Here is a 14562-nt window from a genome sequence, read left to right as displayed (position 1 = left end):
TTTTTGTTATGTTTTGAGACAGGGTCTTGCTCTGTTGCTCAGGCTGGAGTGCAGTGGCACCATCATAGCTCATTGTAGCCTCAAACTCCTGGCCTCAAGTGATCCTCCCACCTTGGCCTCCTAAAGTGTTGGGATTACAGGCATGAGCCACTGCACCTGGCCCTGTTTTTCACTTTGAGTGGGAATTTGCCTATGCATAATTTTGGAAGACCATGTTTTGGTATTAGTAATTTGAAATATATTGGTTTACTGAGTTATGCAGATTTTTCAAATCTTGACATATTTATTAAATATTACCCCAAAATCACATTACTATCACCCCGATCTCATGATAAAAACCTTTAAACATTTGGAAGCTGATAGACTCACAGTGATGAATACAAGTTTTCTAAAATGCTGATTTTTACTTATGCTTGAATTTTATTATTGACAACAGATCCTGCAATTTGCTGTTTTGTTTTGTGTTGTTTTGGAAAGGGTTTTATTTAGTTTTTTGTTTGTTTGTTGTTTGTTTGTTTTAGAGACAAGGTCTTGCTCTGTCCCCCAGGCTGAAAGGCAGTGGCAGCATCACAGCTCAATGTAACCTTGAACTCCTGGGTTGAAATGGTCCTCTTGCTTCAGCTTCCTGAGTAGCTGGGACCACAGACACATTCCCCCACACCCAGCTATTTTTTTAAAGAGATGGGATCTTGCTATGTTGTCCTGGTTGTTCTTGTTCTAAGGCCACTAGGTTGGTGTGCCCTCTGCACAGTAACCAACCAATACATGGAGACAGCAGGGTTTGCAGCAGAGAAAGTTTAATGATTACAGGTGCCAAGCAAGGAGATGGGAGGCGACCCTCAAATCCACCTCCCCTGGAGTTCTGGGCTGGGGCTCTAAAGGGGATCATGGAGGGTGAGGGGCTGGAGAAACTGGGGTCATTGATTGGTTGGGGTAAGAGGGATGAAATCAGGAGGTGGAAATTGCATTTGCTGGTGAGTCAGCTCCTGTGAGGTCCTTCTGACCAGCTGACATCAGTCATTTTACTGTTATGCAGGACCTGAAAGAGTATCTCAGATGGAAAACAACCGTTTACAATGCTTAAGTCATTCTCTCTACGGTAGTTAGGGGAACTGTGATCTTGGGACAGGGTCTGCATGATTCTGGGGCGGTAGGCAGCGACAGTTATGAGGACAGGTCAGAGAGCAAAGCCCACCTCGTCATGACCGTGACGCTGCCTGCACCGCCAGCTTGGTTCATTTTCCATTCTCCCCTCCCTTCTCCCCTGGATAATTGTATAAAGTTTACAGAGATGATTCCAACCTCAAACCCTGTCTTTAAGTGCTGCTCCCACCCTGGCCCCCCAGCATGAGCCTCTGTGCCCGGCCTGTTTATTTTTAAAAGTATATATTTGACAGATTATAGTTGTATATATTTATGAGGTCGATAGTGGTGGTATGTTTTTTAAGTACAATCATTTCAGTTTAAATCAAGCTAATGTACATAACCATCACCTCAGATATTTAACATCTTTTGTGGTGAGAACATTTGACATGTAGTCTTAGCAGTTTTGAAATGCACAAAACTCTATTATTCATTATATTCACCACACTGCACAATGGAACTAAAAAATCCCCCCAAACCACAAAACATACCCTTCCTGTCTAACTGAGGCCTGGCACTCTTTGGCCATCATCTCCCTGTTCCCCAAACCCTGGCCTCGAGGCACCAGCTTTCTACTCGGCTTCTATGAGCTCGGTTTTAGATTCTACCTGTCAGTGAGAACATGGTCTTTGTCTTCTGTGGTTTGGCTTATATCACTTAGTGTGATGTTCTCCAGTTCCATCCGTGTTGTTGAAAATGATAGAATTTCTCCTTTTATTTATTTATTTATTTTTTGAGACGGAGTCTCGCTCTGTCGCTCAGGCTGGAGTGCAGTGGCGCGATCTCGGCTCACTGCAAGCTCCGCCTCCCGGGTTCACAGCATTCTCCTGCCTCAGCCTCCTGAGTAGCTGGGACTACAGGCGCCCGCCACCTCGCCCGGCTAGTTTTTTGCATTTTTAGTAGAGATGGGGTTTCACCGTGTTAGCCAGGATGGTCTCAATCTCCTGACCTCGTGATCCACCCGCCTTGGCCTCCCAAAGTGCTGAGATTACAGGTGTGAGCCACTGTGCCTGGCCAGAATTTTTTCCTTTTTAAAGGCTGAGGCCGGGTGCAGTGGCTCATGGCTGTAATCCCAGCACTTTGGGAGGCCGAGTCAGGCAGGTCACTTGAGGTCAGGAATTTGAGACCAACCTGTCCAACATGGCAAAACTTATCGCTAGCTGAAAATAGGCCACAACATTCAGGGCTGGGTGCGGTGGTTCACGGCCTGTAATTCGGCGCAGGGCACTTTGGGAGCGGCCATAGGCAGCGGGCGGGATCCATGAGGCGCTCCAGTGCATAGGCTGCCAGAGGCCATCCCTGGCTAACACAGTGAAAGGCGCCTTCTCGTACTGAAAAATACAAAGAAATCTAGCTGGGTGTAGGTGGTGGCGCGCCTGTAGTCGCCGGGGCTACGGCCTGGGAGTGCGGCTGAGGCAGGAGACATACTGGCGTGAACCCGGGAGGCGACTTGCAGTGAGGGGCCGAGATTGGAGTGCGGCACTGCGCCCTCCACCTGGCCGACAGACGGGCGAGACAGCTGGCATCTCAAAACAACGAACAAAAACAACAAGCAAAACCACAAAATAAGCCGAGCCGTCGGTGTGAGGGCGCACCTGTAAATCGCAGCTCACTGCAGCCGCCCTCGCGCGCGCAGCGAGCATCCAGCTTGACACGCCGCAGGAGGGGCGGAAATTGGCAGTGAGGGCTGAGATGCATGCCGCAGCTGGCGAAGGCCGCAGCCCGGCGCGCCCCGGGCCACCTGGGCGACCCCGGCGGCGGAAGCGCGAGATTCGCATCTCAAAAAAAAGCTGATTAGTTTCATTGGGCGCAACACACAGCAGGGCACATTCTACACACACATATACACACCATACACATATATACACACATATTAACCCACCCTATGGAACAACACACTAAATACACCCCATAATCTTAAGCAATCCCTATCTACCGACCGCATACCCCTCTTAACGGCACACACATAGCATATACACCTACCACATCATATACACACACATACACACACACACATATACACACACACACATATACACACACACACACATATACACACACACATCATATACACACATACACACATACACATCATATACACACACATATACACACACATACACACACATATACACACATATACACACATACACATATACACACACATCATATACACACACACATATACACACACATACACACACATCATATACACACACATATACACACATACACACACATATACACACACATCATATACACACACACATATACACACACATACACACATATACACATCATATACACACACACATATACACACACATATACACACACATATACACACACATCATACACACACACACATATACACACATATACACACATATACACACACATACACACACACCATATACACACACACATAATATACATACACACATATACACACACACATATACACACACACACATACACACACACACATATACACACACACCCCCCACATTTTCTGTGCCCACTCACCCACTGGTGGACACTCAGGTTGGTTCCGTAACTCGGCTGTTGTGAACAGTGTGGCGATGAATATGAAAATGCAGGTTTCTCTTCAACACGCTGATTTCCTTTCCTTTGGAAATATACCCAGGAGTGGGGTTGCTGGATCTGTTCTGTTGGTTTTTAGGTGGCAGCCTTTAGATAGGGTCTGGCTGTCTTGCCAAGGCTGGAGTACAGTGGCATGATATTGGCCGACTGCAATCTTTGCCTTCTGTGCTCAAATGATTCTCCTGCCTCAGACGCCCAAGTAGCCTGGATTACAGGCACGCACCACCACGCCTGGCTAATTTTGGTGCTTTTTTTTTTTTTTTTTTGTAGAAATGGAGTTTCACCATGTTGCTCAGGCTGGTCTCAAACTCCTCAGTCGAGCAATCCGCCTGCCTCGGCCTCCCAATGTTCTGGGATGACAGGAGTGAGCCCCTGTGCTGGGCCTGGCCTCATGCGTTTTTGAGGAAACACCTACACAGCACACAGCCAGCAGCACCACAGTTTGTCAGCTGTCTTTCCAGGAAAATCCTGCTCCTCACTATATAGCAGGTCCGCTGGCTAGTTCAGCTGGAGTCCCCGTCGCTTGAGAGCCTCCTCCCAGGAAAACGCCCTTTGCTGTGGCAGCTTTCTGTTCTCCCCACCTCCCTGCGTGGAACTGAGCTTCAGTACAGTTCATCATTTGTACTGCTTCAGCAGAGACCTTCTTAGGGAAACGGCCTCTTCCTCTGCTTTAGTTCTGAGCACGCACTGGTGAAGGACACTGTATCTGAGCCGAGGCCCAGGGTGTCACCCATCAGAGCCTTTCACCATCTGTGCAGACGTCAGCGCGGGGAGGGGACACCTCCTTTATCTAAAAACAGCTTAGACCTTGCAGGATCCCGGAAGGTTCTGAGGACCCCAGGGTTCCGTGGGCCACACTCTGGTGTGTCTATGGCATGGTGTTTGGCCAAGCACCCCGTTCTGATCTTTACTTTCCTCACCCGCCACTAGGCTTTCTCTTCTTGCTTTTAACACTGAGTGGGGCTCTGGGGTGTCCCCCACCCCATGGGCTCCTAAGTCCCTGATTCCGGGCAGCCATGAGCATCCTCCGTGGGGTCCTGGGGGCCTTTCCCTCTGGGTCAGAGTGGCTGAGTCCCCGGCCTACACACGCAAGCTCGGCCCGATGCCCCCACGCTGATCTAGGGCTGGCCCTTCATGGTCTTCCCTTCCTTGTCAAACACCGCTCCCTCTGTTTCCAGAGCGCTGGCGAGCCAGGCGGGCTCCGCTCCCTCCATGAAGCCGGCCCCTGCGCAGGTGTGCAGGCTGGCATTCCTGCCACTGTGAGCATGGAGGGGCCTGGCCTCAGCCCCACACTTCCTGACATGGTTGTGGGGTCGGGGCTGCTGGGTTCATTGTCTCCATGTGCGGCCAGGCTGGCAGGTGGGCATAGCCAGGCAGGCTCTAGCAGCCCCACCAGCTTGGGGGCAGCAGTTGCGCTTGCTGGGGACTATGGATTCTCCAGGACCTTAGCTCTGTGTTCCCTGCATCTGCTAAGTCCAGGGGTTGCAGCAGGGCCTCACAGAGGGGCCTTGGGCTGGGAGAATGGGGAGGACTGTGGGCAGCCAGTGGCACCTGGCAGAGGCTCAGCCGTAGGCTCACTGGCACGGGCCTGGCCTGCCTCCTGTGCCCGCGACATCTTGGCCAGGGGTCTCCATGCCTGGGACCCACGCTCAGCCTGGAGACGGAAGTCAGGGTAGCAGGGATGTAGCAGGAGGTGGTCTCTGTGTGACAGCAGGTGCTGGTGGCCAGGGGCCCACCGGGTGGAGCTTCTGGGGGCATTGAGGAGCTGGGCAGTGGGCTGCAGTGGGGTGCCCTGGGGCCAGGAGGGCAGCTGGGCTGTCCCCTCACCCTCTGGGTCTCTCGTGGGGGCCTGGGGCAGCAGGTCTAGGAGGAGTCAGGTGCTGAGGGCAGCTGGACCCGCCCCAGTTCAGCCGCCCCTGCTGGTGGTTTCTCCGGGATAGGGTCCTGCCCTCTCTGGGCCTCAATCTCTCTCTCCCGAGAGTGGACTCTGTCGTGGGCTGGGTGGCCAGCGGGGCGTCAGACCAGGAGGGAGAGGGTGACCCTCTGAGACATCCTTCCTGGAGAGGCTGAGGCTCCCACTTCTACCTGCCCTCAGGGGGCTTCCTGAGCCAGGGGATGCCAGCCAAGGGTGTGGCACTCCACTTCCTGGGCACTGCCGCAGAAGGTGGGAGGGAGGATGGGAGGATATCAAGGAGCAGGCCGGGGCTTGTGGGGGCCTCTAGTACCTCTGCTGGGAGCTCGCAATCCAAGGGACACAGCGGGAGGGGGCACTGCAGGTGTTGAAACGGAAGCAGCTGGTGAGCCCTCTGGGGGTGGGAGCCCTCCAGAAGTGGGAGCCCTCCAGAGGTGGGAGCTGGCTTGGACTCGCTGGCCCTGAACAGGTACCTGGGTTCTCCCTGTGGGTGAGAGCAGCGGGTTGGCAGGCTGGGAACTTAGGGCTGCAGGGCCTGCTGAGTGGGTGCCACTTCATCCTCCCAGGACTTTGAAGGCAGAGGTCCCTGCCTAGAGGACGATCTGCTGGTCTGTGTGTGGTCTTTGCACCCTGGGCACTTGGCCTGGAGCTGGGCCTGGGCCTGGGCTGTGCTTCCTGATTCAGTGGGGACAGGGTCCAGGGGACCTCTCCACCCTGTCCCCAGCATGACCCGGTCCAGCCTGTCCCCGAGTGATGTCAGTGAGAGTTGCCCATGGCAGCAGGGCCAGGGTCTGAGCAGAGGCTGAAGGCCTGGCACCGGCAATGTCCCCTTCTCAGGCCAGGGTCTGGGCTCCGAGGGATCGGCCAGTACCCCATGGCCAGGGTGGGGAGCAGCAGGCCTCACTGGGGAGGGCCCCATGACAAGACCAGCCGGTGCTCCTCTGACCTGCAGGCCCTTTGCAGGTCTCCAGGAGCTGCAGAGACCAGTGTGGCTGAAAGCAAGGGCGCCACTCTGGGGCCATGGTGGCTCTCAGGGCAGGACTGGGTGGGCAAGCATGGAGTGTGGCTGTCCTTCACGGGGACTCTGGCTCGCCCGGTGCCGTGCTGTGGGGCCTATGCCAATGGCTGACCTCATGGTCTTCCATGGCCTCGTCTAGGCTTGCGGCAGCCGACGTGGCATTGTTGCCTAATTAGGTTGGACTGTGCCAGCCCCAGCGGAGCCCACGCCCGGCCCTCGCACTGGCAGACGTGTCGGGGCACAGCTCCTGCACTCCCGCTGCCGCAGGAACTGCTCAGGAACCTGCTGGTTGCCGGCCGGGACCGTGGCTGGATCAGCTCAAGCCTCCAGGGCCCTGCGGCTGAGGGACTCCTCATTTCAGCCGCCTCAGGGAACCTGGGCTGGGAGACCCCACGTCTGGGGGTGAGCCAGGAGCCAGGGCAGTGCGGTGAGGGGCGCTGGAGAGAGGGCTGGGCACCACTAGGCTTGGGCAAGGAGGGAGGCCTCTGGTCGAGAGCGAGCCGAGAGTCTTGGGGGCCCTGGGGTGGGTGGCCTGACGCTGTCTCCCTGCCATCTTCTGGGGCCAGGGCTGCCAGAGGCGCCGGGCCAGCCAAGTCCAGGTCTGTGCCGGTTGGAGGGGGTGGGAGAGGCTGGAGGGCCGGGGCCTGAGGTGTGCAGGGTGAGGGGACAGGTGGCCGAGGGGTCCTCCTTCCTGGGAATTGGGTGTGAGGAGGGAGGCGAGGTCAAGGGTGGGGATCCCACCTGCCAGGGCTGCTTCTAGGGCCCCAGGGAGACAGACATGCTGCCAGAAGCCTGGCCCTCCCGGCCTGGCTGTTCTTCCCACCTGGTAGAGCATGGCTCTGGGTGTCTGAGGGCCCAGGGCTCCTGACGTGCATCTGTACTGGGCAGGTAGGAAAGCATCCAGGCCCAACAGCTAAGGCCTCCCGCCTGGCCCCTGTTAATCCCCTCCCCAGGGAGGACACTCATTTCCCTGAGGGGCAGGCACCAAGGAAAAGGTGGCCAGAAAGACTCTGAAAGGAGCTGGCCCGAGAGTGAGAAGTTGGCAAATTGGTGTGGTGGAAAGGCAGGTTCTGGGCAGGGAGTCTGAGCAGAGGCTAGTGGGACGGAACCCCTGGGCCAGGACATGGAGGCTACTTGGAGCCTGGGGCCCCTTCTAGGGGAGCAGTGAGAGTTAGGGGTCTGGAGCTCAGCCAAGCAGGGCTGCCCTTGGCAGATGTTACCAGGGAGACCAAAGGGGCTTTGATTCACTGCATGGGCTGAGTGGTGACTAAAAAAGCCTGAGACCCTGGCCCCAGGAGTGACACCAGTGAGACCATAGGGCTGGAGAAGGGAGAAAGGGCTGCCTGCCATGCCTGGGGCTCCTCCTTGCGTCCGTGGGGCTCCAGTGTGCCCTGAGGACTGGCAAGCACCTCCTGCACCCAGCACAGCAGTAGGGGCTGGGGGTCCCCCGCTCAGAGACACCCCAGGCACCTCTTTTTTTTTTTCTTTTGAGACGGAGTTTTTTTTTTTTTTTTTTTTTTTTTTTTTTGGCGGAGTCTCGCTCTGCCACCCAGGCTGGAGTGCAGTGGCCAGATCTCAGCTCACTGCAAGCTCCGCCTCCCGGGTTCACGCCATTCTCCTGCCTCAGCCTCCCGAGTAGCTGGGACTACAGGCACCTGCCACCACGCCCAGCTAATTTTTTTTTGTATTTTTAGTAGAGACGGGGTTTCACCATGTTAGCCAGGATGGTCTCGATCTTCTGACCTCGTGATCTGCCCGCCTCGGCCTCCCAAAGTGCTGGGATTACAGGTGTGAGCCACTGTGCCTGGCCCCCAGGCACCTCTTGCTTTGCAAATGTGCTCCTGGGAGAGTGGCTGGTTTCTGTAAAGCGACTCCCATTTTGCCTTTGAATTTCATCAAGCTGTGGGGAAAGTGTCAGCACAGAGAAACAGCTGGAGCATCGAGGAAGCTGTGGCCTCAGGTCCCTGGTCCTCTGGCTTCCTCTGTGACTCCCCCAGAGACTTGAGGTTTCAGGAAGGGGTCCTGTGGCTTTCCTCCCCTGCCCTTTGGTCCTTCCCACCTGACTGTTCAGACGCAGCTACCCGGCCTCACTGCCTTGGCCTACACCCGCTCTGGTGGCCTATTTACCTATAAGGTGCAGTGAAGCTGGGCTGCAATGCAGAGCCTGCCAGCAGGGGTCGCTGGGCACACACTGTGCTCTCTCTCTCTCTAGTTATGCATCTGCCTGGACAGACCTCACCTGCTGACTCCCTCTGGCCTTCTTGCTCTCTCTAGGTGTGTGATGAGCTGCCGGCCCAGGCTACACCCTGACAAGGGACACCGAGGGCCCTGGGAGTGGAGGGACTTCAGAGAGGCCTCCTCCTGCCTCCTGTGGACGGCTGGCCCCAGCTGGTGATCCCAGCCAGTCCCAGCTTTCAGCTGCTGTCCCCACCGACAGTCCTCAGTCCCTCCATGATGGCTCCCCCGACAGCCGGCCCCCTTCCTGGCCCAGCTTTTCCGCCTAAAGACCCAGGGCCAGATCTGGAGAGCAGGTGGCTTTTCTTGAGCACCAACATTCTGCCTGTGGGTGAGTGAGGCCCTGGCTGCCCACACCAAGCCAGAGAACATTGTTCTTTTCCTGCTGAATGCATCTCTGTTTCCTGGAGCCCAGGGACAATATGATTCAGGGTTCAGTTCAGTGACCCTGATGTTCCATGATGTCACCTGGGGAGAATGGGAGCTCTGCTAGCACCCCAGGACAGGTGGGGTCACCACGTGCAGAGGAGCCCGGTGTGCAATTCAAGAGCTCTCAGTGTGTGTTCCTTCATGTGGGCAGAGAGGGCGTGGGTTCATTCTTGGGAGATGGCTCTCTGCCCACCTGCTGCACTGCAGGGTCTGGGAGAGGTGCCCCTGCAGCTCACGATGCTTCCTTCTTGGTGGTGGTGTCACTGTCAGAAGTGCGAAGGTCTCCCGATGTGGCAGATAGCTCTGGGGTCTAGTGTGGAGACTTTGGGGCATGGAGCTGGTCCCCTGAGCTCCTGAGCTTCTGCTGGGGTGCCCTGAAGCAGCAGGCCTGCGGCTGGCTGCCCTGCGTGTGCGTGTGTTTGTGTGTGCACACCAGTACCTGCCACTTCTGCTCCCCCTGGGGGCCCTTGCTGCTCTCTGGGCAGCTGCTCCCAGGCAAGAACCATGGCAGCGGTGAGCGCTTGCGTGTGTGCATGTGTGTGCCTGCACTGATGAGGGTCTGCACCTGTGCCTACGTGGTGTGTGCCCAAGTGCGTGTGTGTGTGTGCTCATGCTCTGTGCATGCCTGTGCCTCACAAAGGTGGCTCCGGCTTGTTAAGCTCACATTCTCCAGATGTGCCCAGACAGGTCTCCGCCATCTGAGGGTGGAACTGCGCCTGTGTAGCTGCACACAGCCCCTGCCGGGCTTGGGGCCCTGGCTTTCAGCAGTTGTCTGGAATGGACTGCCAGGGAAAGGGGAGACTGGATGGGGGAGGGGAGCAAGCTGCGCCCCTCCCTCCAGAGCTTCCAGCTTCCAACTCTGGCAGGGCCTGGAGGGGGAAGGAGCTTGGAGAGGGGAGGAGCCAGCAGTCCTGTGTACAGAAACAGTGTCGAGTCCTGGGGCAACAGATCCCAGGACAGGGGACTCCTGCAGCATCCCCTTCTGCTGCTGGCCCTGCCCCTCATCACAGTCCCTGACTCTCTGTCCCTACCACTTGTCACTGTCCCCACCCCACGCCTGGTTGGTGGCTGCTGAGGGAGGGCAGTCTTGTGCTGGGTGCTGGCCTACCCTCATCCTGGGGGTCTTTCTGGGAGCCTCCTTCTTGGTTGAGCCTGAATCGTGTCCCATCCCCTTGAGTCGGTGCCTGCCCCCACTGATGCCAGCTCAGTTACCTATGCACATTAGGGCGGTGGTTGGCAAGGTGCCTCAGGTGGTGTGGGCCTCCAGCCTGCTCCAGGGCAGGCTCGGCCCTGGCCTACTGGGTTTCGGGGTCCCGGGTAGGGAGGTTTGCATGGAACCTTGCGCATTTACCAGGCGTCAGCTTTGTGCTACCTCCTCTGGGACTCACGGCCATGGCCACCTACAGTGAGGCCAGGCCTGACTCTGCAGATGAGGCAGCGAGGACCCCAGGATGTTGGGGCTGGTGCCTGGCTGGCGACTCTCCCATCTTCCTGGCTCACACCCTCAGCCCTGAAGCTGTGGGCAGTGATAGGGACGGGGGTCGACTCTGCTTGGGAGTGCAGCTTGGGGGTGAAGAACTGAGCACTCTGGCTGGAACGGGGGCAGGTGGACAGCAGAGGGCCCAGGCTGGGGGCCATGGGACAGCATTGGGGCCAGCTCCGTGTGCTGCTGGCCCCTCATGGCTGACGGCACCCCCCATCCCCTGTGCAATTTGCCTTACCCCAGTTCCCGTGTATCCGTGGTAACGGGCTTTCATTTAGAGCAGCTTGATCCAGCTCCCAGGGCTAACGGGTGGGGAAGAATGCAGATAACTGCTGGGCACGTGGCTGGGCCCATGGCACAGCCTGGAGTGTGCACCTGGCCCCCACACTCAGCGCCCTGGGCCTGGGAACCCCTGCTGGGCATGTCGAGGGTCTGAGCTGCCCGGACAGTGCACCCTCCAGGCTCTGGGAACCCCCACTCCTGATCCCTGAGCCCCTCAGTGCCTGGGGCCAGATGCCAGAGGTGGAGGGTCAGAGCCCACTGTGCAGGCTTGCATGGATGCACACCACTGCCCTCCCACAGCAGGGAGGGTCCCCGGCTGCCCCTCTGGAGGGGCTGTCACAGGAGCTGCCCCGGGAGGTGCCTGGCGGTCTTTCCTGTCGGTCAGGTGGGGAAGGGTCTGTGGCGGTGCCCCCTTCTCTTCCCAGTGCACACACGGGCTGGGTGGAAGAACCTGGGGACCCGGCCTGCCTGTGACCCGCCAGTGCCCATGGCTGGGCTTCAAGTGCCTGCCCTCGCCCCGTCCTGTCCCTGAGGTTGGGACCATGTTCCCCTCTGGGAGGATCGGGCCGCTTATTGAACTCAGAGGTGAGAGCCTTCTTCGGGCTGCCCCCTGATAGTGAGCCAGTGAGGGTAAAGGGGGGTAAAGGGAGTCCTCCTTCCCCTGTTCCCCTCCCAGCTCAGCTCCCGGCCCCTGCTGTGTACATGCTCAGGTGTCCGGGGAGGACCAGTGTGCTGTGGTGTGGGTGGTGGTGCTGGGAGCAGAGGCAGGCAGGTTTGTAGGGCTGACCGCGTGTGCACCTGGCCTCTGAGGGCTGGTGGGCCCTCCCTGGCATCTCCATGTGGATGAGACTGGCAGCACGACCCTACTTGACCGGGGGCTGCTGAGGCCTATCCGGGCTGGTGTGATCCTGTCCCCTGGAGTGCTCCAGCGGGAGGCTGTGGCCCTTGGGGCTCAGGGCTGCTGGAGTATGTGTCCCCCCATTCTCACTGAGCTGGAGCTGGAGCGGCTCAGCCTTGGCGCCTTGAGTCTGGCACAGGTGGGAACGGTGTGTCCGCACGATAGGAGCCTCCCCGGGGGCTTTCCTACCTCAAAGTGCACTCAGATCTACGTTTTCCCTCTGACTCGACGCCGGCTCTTATGTTGGCGGCTCTTGCATGTTTCTTTTTTCCCTGATCATGAAAGCAAGACTCACTCAGAGGAGATACTTTGGAAAATACAGAAAAGGACAAGGGAGAAAATCAGACCAGGCATTGCTGTCCGCCTCTCCCTGCTTCTTTGTGCCTTTGTGTGCCTGGGTTAGGCAGAGCCCCTGCCTGCTCCCCAACCCCCTCAGAGCCACTGACTCCCTCCCTAGACGCGCCCACGCCCACGCCGGGGCCCTGGATGATGCTGGCTGCTTGGTCCCTTCGAACCTTCGACTTTTCCCCTGGAGCCCGGCTTTGAGTGTCTGCCTCGTGCTCCGAGGGTGCAGCAGTGCGGTCTCCCCTGGCACCCAGGAAACTCGATGCACTGCTGTCATCAATGTTGCAGGAGGTTCCCGCGCAGGCATCACGCGTCCCACTTCGTGGCGGGTCTTCCTCGGTGGCGTTTGTTATGTGCACCGAGCTCTTTGAAGCTCCCACCTTCAGCTTCTTACTGAGCAACCAAGAGAGGTGGCTGGGTGTGCTAGGGGCTGGTGGGGCCTTCGCCTGGGTGCCTGTGCAGGGGGCACTGCGCCTTCCCTGGGTTAGTCCCTGCCTGAAGTCGGGTCAGAGGCTTTTCTAGAAGGAGGCAGGACACACGGACTCACCTTCAGAGCCGTCTGCGACCTGGGGAAGTGGCCCCGGCTCCTTGTGCAGTGGCTGTGTGGGGCCCCTTCTCTCCTGGGCACCCATGGGGGCTCTGGCAGGGGCGTATTTCCCCCATGCATAGGTTCCTTATCTGTCTCCACAGCTGTATCCAGAATGCAGTCTGGTTGTGGAAAGCAAAATGAAACGCTGCCTCTGTAGACAAAGCAGCTGCTGCCAGGTCCGGGCGGCACAAGCTCCGTCACTGGCCGCGGGGGCCTTGACTTTACTTTGAGTTGTGGAAGCCTGGACACTGGGCCGTGGGACCCTCCAGTCCTGGAAGGGCCAGGTGTGGCAAGGGCCTGGCTTCCAGCAACCCCCTTTCCCCCAGCTGGTAGAGGAGCCCCAGGCTGCCCGGGCTGCCAGCCGCACAAGAGGTGGGGAGAGCCGGTTGTGTCTCCACTCCCTGGTGCCATGCGCACTAATGATGTGCTTCACCTGGAAACCGAGGCTCCCTGTGGAAACCACCTCCGAGCAGAATCAGCTGTGGGTTGGGTATGTCCTCGGGCGCCCATGCTGTGCCCAGGCTGTCCGGGAGACCTGAGCCCACACGGGAAGGCAGGCCCCTAGAGTTGTGTCCTCGTGGCGTATAGCTGGCTTCACAGGGGGGATTTGTTCTAAGAAGTTCATGGCCTGCAAGCCTCAGCAGGCAGCAGGCCGGGCAGAACACCGGGGCGCAGGGACCTGGCTTTGCCAGCAGCAGGATGTAGGTACACTGACCTGGACGGTCCTGCCCCGGCTGCAGAGAAGTGGGCAGTCCAGGAGCTCTGCTGGGAGGAGGGGTGGAGCTCACCAGGATGAGGGAGAGCATGTGGAAGATGGTCCCGGGGGTGAGGACCTTTCTTCCAGGAACCCCTGTCACCTGGGGACAGTGAACAGGCGAGAGGCCAGGCAGGGGCTGTGGGTGGGGGCCTGGGTGCTGCCTCTTGCAGGGAGGGCACCTGGGCTCGAGATGTTTCCTTAGAGAGGACAGGGGAGTCACGCTCATGCCCAGGGTCCCTGGGCTCTGGGCTGATGGGTGCTCTCACACCACCCTGGGTAGTCAGAGGGCTCCAGCAAATCTGTTTTAGCTTCTGAATGGCTAGAGGCTGGAGGCATGTGTTAGTGAGGTGGGGATAGCAGGCATGGGGCCTCTCTTTGCAGGGACTGGGGAAGGGGCCGGGGGCCTCCATGGGGTCCCTGGGGAGGACAGAGGTGGGAATAGTTGCTGGCCAGCAGGGCCCGAGTGCAGCGTGACACGGCTCTCAGAGCCCACAGCACGCCTGGCCAGCTGTAATCTCCAGGAGGGGAGACTGGGTTTTCAGGGTCCTTTGCTGGCTGTGGAATACAGCTGGGGTGGAGAAGATGATGAACTGTGGGCAGCTGGGGTACAGAGCCCCTGCGACGGGAGGCTCAGCTCAGCCTGGAGTGAGTGGCCCCACACCTGCGGGGCTCACCTGGGGACACCTGCTCTGCCCAGTGTAGGGCTGAATTTGCTGCTAAGACTTCAGCTTTCATCATCTCTCTCCCTCTGACCAGGAAAAGAGTGAGGGCCTTTCCTCCCTCCTCCCTTCCTCCCTCCTCCCTCCTCTGTCTTCCCTCCCTCATCCCCTCCTCCCTCCTCCCCTCCTCCCCTCCTCCCTTCCTCCC

The 14562-nt window shown here is 58.1% G+C and overlaps 1 protein-coding gene across 1 annotated transcript in view; it reads left to right on the top strand.

The window, feature by feature from the left end:
* The first annotated feature begins 6886 nt into the window (after nt 1–6886).
* PLCH2 (phospholipase C eta 2) overlaps nt 6887–14562 on the top strand; it is a 76962-nt gene continuing 69286 nt past the window's right edge. The window contains exons 1-2 of the mRNA XM_017882458.1: nt 6887–7079; nt 8952–9243. Of these exons, the coding sequence (XP_017737947.1) occupies nt 9129–9243 (115 nt within the window). The 5' untranslated portion in view covers nt 6887–7079; nt 8952–9128. The remainder of the gene's footprint in view (nt 7080–8951; nt 9244–14562) is intronic.

This window comes from Rhinopithecus bieti, unplaced genomic scaffold (assembly GCF_001698545.2).
Source record: "Rhinopithecus bieti isolate Rb0 unplaced genomic scaffold, ASM169854v2 scaffold_13351, whole genome shotgun sequence".
Lineage (NCBI taxonomy): Eukaryota > Metazoa > Chordata > Mammalia > Primates > Cercopithecidae > Rhinopithecus > Rhinopithecus bieti.
Note: the sequence above shows the minus strand (reverse complement) of the source record. Positions and strands in the feature narration are given on the sequence as shown.